Genomic DNA, 14,054 nt, shown 5'->3' on the forward strand with positions numbered 1-14,054 from the left:
TGGAGTGAACGTCTCAGTCGCCTTTGGCCCCTCACTCGTTCCACCTTGGACGCAGCCCACAAGGCTCATAAGAAGCAGGCTGATAGAAAACGCTCTCAGCCTTATGAGTACCACGTTGGTGATTTAGTGTATTTGTCCACGAAATTCTTGCATACCACTCAAAAGTCTAAGAAATTGGGTCCCAAGTATGTTGGCCCTTTCCCGATTTTGAAAGTTATCAATCCTGTTTCGGTTCGTTTGCAATTGCCCAAACATCTTAACCGCATCCATCCGGTATTCCATATCAACCTCATCAAGCCAGTTCGGGTATCTGACCTGCGCCCCGCAGATGACCCTCTGCCTGCTCCGTTGCTTGTTGATGGGGAACGTCATTTTGAAGTCCGGGACATTCTGGATTCCCGCAGGCACCGCAATCGCATCCAATACCTTGTGGCTTGGAAACATTTTCCCCCCTCCCACACGGAATGGGTTGATAAGTCCCACGTTCGTGCTCCCCGCTTGCTTCGGAAATTTTATGCTGCTTATCCCGACAAGCCTTGACTTTTCTCCTTTCCCTCTCTTGTTTGTTTGTTGTTTGTCTGTTTTGTTCTGTGTTGTCTGTTTTGTTTATTTTTCTTTCAGGCTTGACAGCCTTTTTTCCGGGGGACGGCCGGATGTCAGCTTCTGCTTTGCTACTGCTTCAGCTGCCATGAAACGGGAGGGGGGGGCGTGTATGTGGGAGGGTTTTAATTGATGTGCTGGAGGTCTGCTGCAGGAATGTTCTAGGATGTTCCAGTCGTTGGGGTTTACGCATGCGTACGTGTTTCCCGCCTGCATCAACGGCCTTCACATTCCATCTTGGCCTGTCTTTTTGAAGTTATCTCACACCTGACATTTGAAGGACTTATGATTGGACTGGAGCTTTGATCCTAAGGGGGGGGACGGGCTTTGCCATATATCAATTGCTTTCGCGCCATATTATTCAGATCTTGCTTCACTACTGCTCGCTTACCATTTATAATTAGTAAAAGTACTTTGGATTTCCAACCCATGGAGTCTCTTGGTCTTCTTTCCTAATTATGGAATGGAGTGGGGCGTGACACAGTGGGATGCTGCAAACAGCTGTAAATATGAGCCAGTTTCCAAATGCCCAAAATGAAGTGACGTAACTCCAAGGCGGCTATTGAAATTTTCAATCTTGAGTCTTAAATAGCTTTTCTGCATTTCATCATAACTTGGAATGGTCCATAAGTGGTCATTTGAAAACTATGTAAGATGAATTGCTGCATCATTTTTTTAAAAATCCAGGCTCAATTAACTGAACTGCCTTACTTAGCATTGAGCATTTGAGCTCAATTGTCATAAGTCGAGGAACTACCTGTAATTACAAAAAGATTATTTGTGTAAAATGTTTTGATGTTCTAAATCTTATGAGCAGAGATCCTTTCTTTGGGTTGTTGGGCTTGGGCTTTTTTCCTTTATGTATATTCATTACAGCTATTATGAACAGACAAATTCTTTTTTCTCTACTGCAAAGAAAAAAATAACTCTGAAAGCAAGAATATATTGTATAAATATTAAATGGTGTTATATAGCCTGTTTTCCCCAAAATAAGACCTCCCTGGATAATAAGCCCAATTGGGCTTTTGAGCTCATGCACTAAAATAAGCCCTCCCCCCAAAATAAGCCCTCTCCAAAAATATTTCAACACAGCAGCAGCCATAAGGTGACCATACTCGACACCTCCTGAAAAATAATAAGACCTCCCCAAAAATAAGGCCAAGCGCTTATTTTGAGGGTCAAAAGAAAATAAGACCCTGTCTTTTCGGGGAAACATGATAGAAAGGTGCACGCCTCTGTAACTATAGTAGGTAAGTGTGAAAGTTGTCCATTGTAAGATATTATATATTACGCCTGAAGACATTGAAGAATAATGAGCATTTTTTTTTTAAAAAGCCATGTAGAGAAAGAATTCTCAATTGTCTGCATCCTGCAGAACCTAGGATTCCATGTCAAACTAAGGGAAAGAAAGAAAGGAAAACCATTATTTTTGAAAAGAGATTCTGGGAATCTTTTCTTTTTTAAAACAGGTTCCACAGCCTGGTAAAATTTGAAAACCTCAATATAATGTTACAACTTCTGCTTATTCTAGAAATGTGAGAAAATTAAATGATGTAGTTACATCGGTGGTCTGAGTTTCTGAAAGTTCTTAAATATATAAATATTCAACCTTCCTTTCCGGCCTGTTGACTGCAGAAATTGTTGTTTTGATAAACAGAAAAGGCCATTTGTTTTGATAAACGATTGGAGAGTATTGAATGAATATGGAACTAGTTTAATACCCAGGCCTTTCTACCTTTGTTTTATTATTACTTTGCTTGCTAATGATATGCATACAGTCTGTTTTGCCAGATTTGAATTTATAAATGCATATTAAAGTCATCTCACCATATGTAAATCCATTAAGGCCTAGATCTGGCCAGCTCCATGCTGTTGTATGAAGTTGGATTCATTCTGTCTTATTTCTTTTTACAACTTACATAATACAGGTTTCAACAATAAACTCCAGTTTACATATTTTAATATGAGAGATATTAAATGTTTACTGGCTATTGTTTACAGTTGCTCCTTATTTTTCTAGATGCCTGAAATATGTTTGTAAACTGCATCTGTCTATAAATTCCCCTAGAGGACATTTGCTTTTTTTAAAATAAACAATGATTAATAAGATAGTACCTTATTGTTAATGGATAATATGGTCATCGTAATCCAGGATGTAAATGTCACATCTTTCACGTTTAGTACTGTATTTCAGCAATACTAAGATACCTGTCTGAAGTCTGAAAGCCATTATCCTTTATACATTTCTCTAGTCCAATAATACCCATCCCTTTAATGCATAGTGGAATTCATCTGCAATTTAACTGAATGAGATGTGTTTATGCTGGATTTCATACTGTCCGGCTTGATTTACCTACCATATCTATACTTCACATGATTTTATGTCCTCTCTTATTTCCCATTTAGTAAGTTAAAAAGACACAAATACGGCAATGTCTTCTCATATAGAAATTATTTCAATCAGTTGATAATTTTAGTTTCCTTTTTCTGCTCTTTTTTAAATAATTGCTTTTACACAAGGCCTGTTTTCGTATCTGCTTCTTTTTCATCAATTAGCATTTTTCCCTAAGTAAAAACAGCAGGTGGTATTTATGTAAGGAAACAGTTCATGAATGTGCATGCTTATATGTGTACCTAGCAGATTGTTTTTATTCATTTCTACAAATTTATTTGATTATTTTATTGGAAATTCTGATTGTTGTATGTCTATATGTGTTTTATATATGTGCACTGTATCACTAGAATGTTACTTTTATTTTTGTTTCATTGTCAATTTCTTTCACCCCACCCCTTGTTTTACTTTTCCACACTCTCTTGTTTCTTTTATATTGTTTATTTTTGTTTTAAAACTGTGAGTGGAATTATTGTCTTCCTGTGTCTCCATATTCAGGTAGTGTCAGTGGCTGAGTATCTCCGCAGAATCGATGCTCTAAATAATGAAGAACTACGTACACTCTGCCAACGTCTCAAGGTGCTTTCTTCTCAACTAGAGATTAGAATTTTTTTTTAATATAGTGCTCCTGATCAGAACAAAGCTGATATTCAATTATTTTGTCTTCATTACTGTACTGAAATAAGGCAGCAATAACTTCCTCATTATTGTGTTTCCCTTTGTGAAGGGACAGGGTTCTGGTGACATTTTTGACAATCGAGTCACTTTTAGAGCTGAGCCAAACTTCTGCAAGTTCAAAGTAAACTTCCAGTGATAAAGCAAGTGCTTCACTTTTTTGGCCAAGTTTTGAATAGTTATATACTATTCTGTTTCGAGGACTAAGCAGACCTTAAATTAGCCCATAAGATGTAATTCAGGAAAAGATCAGTGCAATTGCTGAAGACTGTAAAACTAGTTGTTGAATCTTCCTGGCCAAACTTAAATTAAAGATTGCCTGGATTCCCACACAGATATTCCTAGAGGCAAGAGTAGAAGTACCATCCCAATACCTAGGAGGCTCATGAACTTTTGAAATTGAAGATACTTAGATTTGCACATTCAAACTCTTCCACTTTTACACAACTGGTTTATCACAGTATATTTTACTACTATGAATATTAACTATTGTTAATGTTAACTATGATGAAAGAATCAAACTACTTCAAACATTTCTAAAGGTGTCCGGTAGTTTCATATTTGAATATAACATGTTGTTGTGCATCTTGGCCTTGTGGCTCTACAGAAGCAGGAGAGACATTATGTGAGAGAAGACTGGAATCATTGATGTTTGTGTAAATCAGCCCATCCATATCAGGGGCCTTCCAGATGGCTTGAGGCTTCATATCATAGAATCCCCAATCTGATGAATTTCCATAGAAAAATTATTTGCAAGGCTATAACTTCACAGTGAGATGTTCATATTTTATTTCATTTTTAGCTTGGTGGCCATTTTCAGCAAGTGCTATAGTGCCATCTGTATTCCTCTAAAATCTAATGTGTATACTAGTTCCCATATCTATTGTCTTGTTGCTATTGCCTGACTGCTCTCTGTGTTCTTCTTGGTGTTTTATAATGAGCTGTACCAATATTATATACCTGCTTGCTCAGTCTTTTATCTCCAATTAGCCTAAGAACTAGATCAGATAAGACTGGTATGGTATGAGCTATTCCTTATAATGTTTTGTCCTGGAATTGATCGGTTATTTATAAATTGATTTCTCATGAGCTCAGTAAGGATATCAGAATCTCAGACTAGATTTTGACTGTGAAGTAAAAGCTTGGTGAAATGGATAGAGGAAGCCTTTGCTACAAGATTGCTAGCTGGTTCTGCTAGGGGCAAGCTATTCTTATACAAGTAGCCAGAGCTACCCAAAAGTAGATCAAATCAAAGCATTTCAGCTTACATGATAGTTGTAAATGTAGTACTGTCCTTTCTGTGTTGACTGTCTGTAAAGGAGATCTTTATCATCAGTAACCCATTTTGGAAGTCCCATTTCCTTCAGATACATCTACCTGAGCTGAATCTTTATCTCCTGTTTTGTGCACAATTATTTCTACAAATCCTCTGTTACTTTTTCCTGTTGTAACATCTGTCTCTTACTGTTAATCTAAACGTCATGGTCCCTTTTCCAAGTTCAGCTATTTTATGGTCCTCTGCATCAGTTCCACCCCCATCCCCCCAAACTATGACTTAGCAAAGACCTGCATAACCTCACTGGCCATTTTCCAGCATTGTTCCCATCTTGATGGTTCTTGTGGATATCTGCAATCCATGGCACACACTACAGATACTGTTCGTCCTTTTACTGACAGTGGTTTTGGCATTCCTTTTTGCCTCATTACTACTTTTCAGGCTAGGAAGAGATTTTGTGGTATTCAAAAAGTGCTGCAAGTTGTCAATAACAATAAAAATGATGATGGTGACATCACATATTTGCTACCACAGATTTTTCCATTAGTGTTAGTCCTTAAGCTTAAGGTAATTGTACCTTGTGGACCAAATTAAGGGGCTGCATACCCCATAAACCTTAAAAACTGGCTTTGGATTTGCATCCTTTGTCTTTTCTTAATTTTTGGCTGTCATGGTTTAAACAAAAGAAGAAGAAAAGAAAAAGTGGTTTTGAAAAATCAAATAAAAATATTGAATCAATGGACAGGCTGTATGAAAATGAAATTTAAAAGCACCTAGGAGCTCTGTTCTGAGCAATTTTATGTTGTTCACATTTCTTAATATTCTTTTTCAAAATGATAATGACTTTGTCACATCAGAGGATGGGAGTTAATTGAATAAAATCTTTACAAAAGAGAGTGCAAAAGAGCATGTCCTAGGCTCAATGGCTAAAACACCTTAAACCCCACCACTTAACTGCAGAGTAGCTGAAATCAGTTACATAATAGTAGATACCTTTTGTTTTGTCAAACTGGATGTGTATTTTAAATTTTGTTTCTGTACTTTAAGCTGAGACCTTATAAGCCTATTAGTATCTACTGTATTCTCAGTATATATGTGATATGGAAGGTGGCGTATGCATTATTGCTCTTATATATTTAAATTTTCAGAAGCATTTTCTAAAGCTTTATGAAATAGAACTGCTACTGAATTAGTACAGTAATAAACTATCTAATGTAGAGAATTTAGCTAAGCACTTAAGCCTCTATAATGCTATGAGCCATGGTGGCGCAGTGGTTAGAATGCAGTACTGCAGGCTATTTGTGCTGGCAGTTCCATTTTTATCAGGCTCAAGATTGACTCAGCCTTCCGAGGTTGGTAAAAGAGAACCCAGATTGTTGGGGCAATATGCTGACTCTGTAAACAACTTGGAGAGAGCTATAAAGCACTGTGAAGCAGTATATAAATCTAAGTGCTATTGATATTGCTATCTATTTCAGTGTAACTAAAAAGTATACTGTTTTTATTATTTATTATTTTGTCAGTTTTTCTTAAGGCAGAATTGGATCCACATTTTCAAATCTTTTGTCACATTTTGTATAATATTTATAGTTAATTATTTGTGGAAGAAAATGCTTTTAAAGTTTTGCTCATTCTGCTGCTAAACAGCTAATATTTCAAAAGGTTTGTTTTTGACATAAATCATGAGTTAAGACCATTGCTAACAAAAGAGGTTAAAAGAAAAACCTTTGAGATCATGAATTTAAAATATTTTCTGTTTTAAAACCTTAGTTTAACTGCCTATACTTATGATGAAACTCCATCTAAAAAGCCAGCACATTATGTCTGTTAGAAGAAATTGGAGTGAGTAGGGGTGCAGCAACTGTTAATAAAATATCAATACAATACACTAGCAGAGTTGGAAGGGACCTTGGAGGTCTTCTCGTCCAACCCCCTGCCTAGGCAGCAAACCCTATACCGTTTCAGACAGATGGCTATCCAACATCTTCTTAAAGACTTCCAGTGTTGGGGCATTCACAACTTCTGGAGGCAAGCTGTTTCACTGATTAATTGTTCTAACTGTCATGAAATTTCTCCTCAGTTCTAAGTTGCTTCTCTCCTTGATTAGTTTCCACCCATTGCTTCTTGTACTTCCCTCAGGTGCCTGGGAGACTAGTTTGACTCCCTCTTTGTGGCAACCCCTGAAATAATTGGAACACTGCTATCATGTCTCCCCTAGTCCTTCTTTCTCTTAAACTAAACATACCCAGTTCCTGCAACCGTTCTTCATGTTTTAGTCTCCAGTTCCCTAATCATCTTTGTTGCTCTTCTCTGCACTCTTTCTAGAGTCTCCACATCTTTTCTACATCATGGCGACCAGAACCGAATGCAGTATTCCAAGTGTGGCCTTACCAAGGCATTATAAAGTAGCATTAACACTTCATGTGATCTTGATTCTATCCCTCTATTTATTCAGCCTAGACCTGTGTTGGCTTTTTTGGCAGCTGCTGCACACTGCTGGCTCATATTTAAATGGTTATCCACTAGGACTCCCTTTCATAGTTACTACTGTTGAGCAAGGTACCACATATACTGTACCTGTGCATTTCGTTTTTGTTGCCTAAATGTAGAACCTTACTCTTTTCACCATTGAATTTCATTTTATTAGATAGTGCCCAATGTTCAAGTTTGTCAAGGTCCTTCTGTATCTTGAGTCTATCTTCTGGAATGTTGGCTATTCCTGCCAGCTTGGTATCATCTGCAAATTTGATGAGTTCCCCACTTATTTCCTCATCCAAATCATTGATGATCAAATGGCAATTATGTGACTGTCAAATTTCCTTATAGGATATCTGCCATTATAGAAATCTTGTCATTTGCATTTCAGAACTTAATTTAGTAACTGGATAAACTTTTTGTTATTATTTAATATCTCAAAGATACAAGTTTTTATCAGTAAATGTTAGTTATGTAAATACTTGCTAAGTTCCTTTTTTTCAAGAAATTGTCAAACAGTCAGATCAAATGGTATTCCTTAAACACAGTTAAAGGATCATATATCAACTACATAGTCTTCCTTCTTTTAATTGGTGAATCATTTTGTAAGTAGATACCTTTTAAATACTGCATGGAAGCTTTTAGCAAAACTAATTTAAAATAATCCCTTTGCTTGTATTAGCTGTGATTAATGTTACTGATAATGAATATTTGTTGGGGCGAAGAATTATAGAACCTGTTGAAGTAGAATAATCATTCCTGCAGCATGACAAAATTTCTAACTGTTGTTATTGGAAACTTGTGTTGGCTGATTATGTGAAGCATAGCATTAATATTTGATTTAGATTGTTGAAATAAACGTTCGTTGCCTTGCAACTATTGATTACATGTGTGCATTCAAGACAGATTATGTCTTGGTAACTACACAGACAGATTTTCTCCAAGATAAATCTTCCAATTATTCTAAATCATTTTAATTAACCCATTTAGCTTGCAATGGAATTAAGCTAAGGAGTTTTCTTACTTTACAATAACATATAAATTGTTTATTGGAAATGCCATACAGATTATTGTAAAATCATATAGTTATATGTGTATATATCATTTATAGTGTGGACCATAAAGATACAGTACTTCAACTTGACAGATACTGTCTTAAAAATTACAATATTCCTATTACAGCAATATGATTTTTCCATGTGATTTCTCTCATAGTTCTTGCTGATCACTTGCTCAATAAATGTACACAAGATGTATGTAAGAGATGGGAACAGCAGTTCTGTGTTTTGTGGGAAATGTCGATGTATTTAGGTTCTTTTAATATTACTGAACGTTTAAGAGATCTTCCAATATCTCTAGGATAGGTGCATCAAGTAGAATACATCTATTTTCAAACAATAAAATTAAATGAGTTTTAAACAGAGAAGCATTGAGTGGAGGGGTAGCCAGATCCATCCTTATCCCAGATGTCCTATCCCTTCTGTGCATGGTCTGCTCCACCCAAATCTCCAGCCGTTTCCAATTTTATGCCTAGTTTTGAAATTGGAAATGAGTGAAGCCAGGAGAGAAGTGATAAGTTTCAATGGGGAATAGATGATAAAAAATTGACTCAGAATCTCGATCTTTTCTAACATTTATCTACATGAATTCCTGCCCAGTATATAAGATTTTATACATTGTTGCAGGAGCACACATCTTTATTCTCAGGTAATTATATTATATTTCCATGTGAATATTTATGTGTGCAGCAAGACTGCACAGATTAAGATTAGAATGGGCATGCACAATATTAAAAGCAGCTTATATTTAAAATAATTTAACCTGTGGGCTGCAATTCTTTTTCTTTCTTATTCTTTTTTTCATGTAAGATTTTCTCTTCAAGAGACGCTGGTTCTGTTTGTATGAGTAGTCAACTTATTCTTACTAAAGGATAGATTTAAATAGCTTCTGTATGCCGGGGTACAAATATTATACTACTGAAGTGTAATATTTTTGAGAGAATTCTATTATGTTTACCTCTGAGATTCAGTTTTAATCAGGATCAAATAGTACTTTAAAAAATTATGGATACAAAATCACAGTTTAAATAACAGAAATGGATCAAAGCTTGCAATCTCACATTCTTTCAGTGATGGGCCATATCTAAATTAAACATTGGAATCTGGCATTGTCTCTGATATTTAAAACATTACACAAGTTGTCAGGTAAGCAAAATTTTCCGTTTTACAGGATGAATGTGATAAGGAAAGTTGTTTTGAATAGCACTTTGAATGCTAATTCAACTTTCTCCCTCCATGCAGATTACTACAAGAGAAGATACATGTTCAAAGCAAGAAACAACTATCAAAACCGAACTGGAGCCTGAAGCATTTCGGCCAAATCTTAGTGATCCCAGTGAACTGTTACAGTCGGATGAAATTGAAAAGGTATCATATAGAAAAAGTGTGGTATTCCTTATATTGACACAGCTTTCACATTGCAATAAAAATTATTTTAGAAAATTGAATTGAAATAGTGATTGCTGTTTACTAAGTATACGCAAGAAACAACATGCTTTGTTTCAAACATAGGACACAATACTTGAAATATTTTCAATTGATTAAATTCTAACATAAAAAAATTCAGAATCCTTCCAGCTTTCAGTATATGAATGAAATTTCAAATGTTTTGCATATTCTGCCATAGAGAGCAATGGGAATTCAAAGAGTAATTGGAAAAATAGGAATTCAAAAAAAGCATCCTGCTCCCTTTTTGGGATGTATAACATCCAATGATTCATCACATTCCAGAAAACTATAGAACATTTCAGTCCTCCTCTCAACCATGGCATTCTCAACAGAGTTGAGTAATTACAAGAGAAAACTTCTCCAAATTGGAAGTGGTTCAAGACGTGCCACAGAAGGTCCAGCTCTGTCTTAGAGTAACATACTGAGGACACCTTGAATCAGTTGCAATTCAGTAGAAGTCAGAAGTTACCAATTGCTCCTCCAATGGCATGATCTGAAGGAGGTTTGGTGTGGTCTGGAAGGAACTTTCATTTCCAAAATCACTGAATTTTGTGTATACTCTCTGGTAATCTATTCTGACTCCTGTTTGACACCCTACATAGTGAAAATCTATACAAGAGAAGCATTTCAAGTTTTTTTATAAATTTAAAAGAGAGCATTTAAAAATTCATAAGGAAACAAAGCATTATTCACCCCCATGCAGCATATGAACAAGACCAGATAAATAAATACAAACATTTCTGACGATTGGCTTGAAGTTTCCTTTTGTTGAAATATAGTGTACAGGACTGCATATAGCATTCTGCCAACAATGTTCAGAAAAAAATTAAACCAAAAAGATTTTGCGCCATGGTGGTGTAGTGGTTAGAATGCATTATTGCAGGCTAATTCTGCCCAATGCTAGGAGTTTGAGCCTGACCATCTCAAGATTGACTCAGCCTTCAATCCTTCCAAGGTTGGTAAAATGAGGACCCAGTTTGTTGTGGGCAATATGCTGACTCTGTAAATCGCTTAGAGAGTGCTGTAAAGCACTTTGAAGTGGTATATAAGTCTAAGTTTTATTTCTATTAACACATGAAAACACACCAGTAATACACAGCCTATAAACACTACTTTCTATAAAGAGCAAAATATTTGTAAAAAGAGATGAAAGTTACTTAGTAAATAGAGAAATAGTTGCTATATTTGGGATTATTGCTACTGAACTTAAATGAACCACTCTCTGAACCACATGAGACAATTCCTAGGAACCAATATGACTGCTTCTCAGTATTTTTTTTAAATGCTATCCTTTTCTCTTCTCACTTATTCTTGGCCAACAGCACTGGAAAGAACTATGTCGCTTTATTTTTATGTATATAATTTTTATTATAATAGTACATAATACAAATTAAACAAAGATAAGACAAATAAGAATGAAAAGTACAAAGTAGGAAAAGGAAAAGTAAGAATATAATAAAGAGTAAAGAAATACATAAGGAAGTGACTTCCAACCTTCATCGCAAGGATGAATCACAAATATAAATTTAGTATCTCTTCACCACCTCCAATTACCTCTTCACCCCATTTCCCATCTCTTATCTATAACTGTCCAAAGGAATTCATTTATTGGTCTAATATTAAAACACAATAAATGAAGCCATGAAATAATAGAAAATGTTGCGCTACCATTTTTAAGCATGACCTTAAAAATTAGAAAAAATAAAGCTATTTGCTCTAACGTTTCACTTTGGCTATTCAATTCTTATTTTAAATTAGAGATCTGAAACATGAAATGTTTAATTTCAATATTAAACATTTCATGTTTGAATCATTGCATTTTTAGGCCAAATCCAAAACAGTTGACTACAATTCAAAGTAGTTTGTTCCAACCTTAGTACAAGTATCCCAGTGTCGTCCAATCATTCCAGAAGCATCATGAGCTCAAAATAGTCTTGTTTCAAATTAAAAACAGGTGTTTTAAGGTTAAGGAGAGAGTGTTTTGAACTCAAAACACTTGGAACATTTCCAAAGTCATCAAAACAATGTTGTAACTATTCCAACAAGGATCAAACAGTTGTTTCAAAGTTGAAACAAAGCATTTCACACACAAAATACATTTGTAATCAAAAACATTTCAGATTCAAAACTTTCTGTATATCATTATTATATGGGAAGTAGGGAAGCCTAACCTGGCTGCTGCAATTGTTTATTTTATATTAAAGCATAAAACCAAATTATGCATCGATCCGTTTAAAATATACTTCTTTGGAATAGTATTCTATCTGGAATAGATAGAAATGTTACTTGGATAAAGAAAAAATGGTTGTAAATGAAACAGTTCTGAACTAACTGCAATTCATAAAGCTGGATCTGTTAGTTGTAATCATGAGGAGATTATCTAAATTGCAACTTTAATTGTCCATAGAGTCATTTGCAGATCTTAGAATAATCCTAGCGGATCCATTTTTATTTATCTTCAGGGCTTTTTATCAGCAACTTCTTTCCTTGTTGAGAGAAAAAAAGAATAAGGCTTATTAATCCTTGAGTATTCCTCCTTCAACATTGGTCACAAGCATACCCAATAAGCTTCTAGGACTTGGAAAATATGATGCAACAGTAGGAAATATAATTCCTGTGGATTTCAGTAATTTATTTACTACTTTTGTTTGTATGCCAACTTTGAAACAACTCAAGGCATCTTATATACATGAAAAGCCCTAAAAAAATCAAGTAATACAGTATAAAGCATAATAATATAAACAGAAAGTTAAAACTGACCTTGAACCTGGTATTATTCAATTAATCCTTGAAAATATTTGTGGCTTTCTTAAACATTAATAGTATTGGAGATACCCAGATTGTTGGCGGGAAATCCTTCCAGAGGGAACACAAGACTTTGGGTATCTAGCCTGCTGTCTGGTTTTCAGAAAAAGCCCCAGTATCTTCAGCTACAATATAGGCAGCAAATATAGTTGATAAATAAAATTCAGTTAGAATGGACAATCCCTGAATGGCACTTTCATTATGTCTAGTAGCTTTTAATGATGTTAAGCACCATGATGTGCAGTTTATAGTTTTTCTATGAGATGCTATATGTTGCTGCATGTTGTTTGTACTTGGCTGCAAGCTGTGACTTTTGCTAATAAGTAAGAGGGAAAAAAGAAGGGCCATGTTGAGGTGAATAGAAAAAGTTCTGATTTTCGTCTCATCCAGGTTGTTGCCTTGTTTGTCAAAATATATGTAGGATATTCAGCAATACAATTTCAGTTCCTGAAGCAGTGTAATTTGAACAGGCTAGGTTCAACTCAATAACCACAAAGGGCAAAACACAAGACCTAATACTCTTCTCCTAAAATCATTTCCTTGCAAATAAAACCCAGGTAATTCCAGTAGAGCTTAAATCCAGGTAAATTACTTAATGTAGCAAATTCATTTTGCCTCTGTGTAGTGTAAGGATTGAAAATGTTGCTATAACGCATCAGGCATTAATAAGACTTAATATAAATATTAATTTTGGGTTTTTTGTATGTTTAACACAACATGTTTTGTCCCCAAGAATTAAAACCCTTTTGTTAAGGCGCCTGCCTCACTTGCACCTGTGTTTCTTTAGCTGACAAAACAGCTCCCTCCTCGAACTATTGGCTATCCATGGACTCTTGTCTTCAGTACTGCAAAGCATGGCATGAGCTTGAAGACTTTGTACAGAACTATGGCAGGATTAGACACACCCGTGCTGCTGGTTATCAAAGACAGCGATGGACAGGTATGGAAATTGCAATGACCACTTTTTCTTTCCTTCGCTCCCCACTTTCCCCATAACAAGTCTTAAATTTAGCTAAGACAACTTAGCTATAACACAAGAAAGCTCAATGTTGTTTTAATTCCCCCCCCCCCAAAAAAAGAAAACTTAGTCTAACAGGCTGATCATAAAGATAGTGCAAAACACTATAGCAGTTTAAATTAGCAACCTTCAAGCTGAACTCAAGCCCTGGTGGCTCTGTAGCTGTTGCCATATACGTCATTCCTGGCAATAATACCAAAGTTGTTTTCCACTGCCCTTCCTGTTGGTACTTTAAAAACAAAGTAACTTCATTGCAGTTCAGTAGATTTAACTGAAGACTTGATTGCAAAAATGTGGAAGTGTTAG

At 35.5% G+C, this 14,054-nt stretch overlaps 1 protein-coding gene across 3 annotated transcripts in view; it reads left to right on the forward strand.

The window, feature by feature from the left end:
• OXR1 (oxidation resistance 1) overlaps window positions 1-14,054 on the forward strand; it is a 231,569-nt gene that overhangs the window by 211,764 nt on the left and 5,751 nt on the right. For 2 of the 3 annotated variants that reach the window (XM_032223205.1, XM_032223206.1), the window contains 2 exons: window positions 9,719-9,844; window positions 13,518-13,670. In XM_032223205.1, coding sequence (XP_032079096.1) covers window positions 9,719-9,844; window positions 13,518-13,670 — 279 coding nt within the window. Of the gene's footprint in view, window positions 1-3,490; window positions 3,572-9,718; window positions 9,845-13,517; window positions 13,671-14,054 lie in introns of all 3 variants that reach the window. The other variant, XM_032223204.1, reaches the window with a different exon arrangement.

This window comes from Thamnophis elegans, chromosome 8, assembly GCF_009769535.1.
Source record: "Thamnophis elegans isolate rThaEle1 chromosome 8, rThaEle1.pri, whole genome shotgun sequence".
NCBI lineage: Eukaryota > Metazoa > Chordata > Lepidosauria > Squamata > Colubridae > Thamnophis > Thamnophis elegans.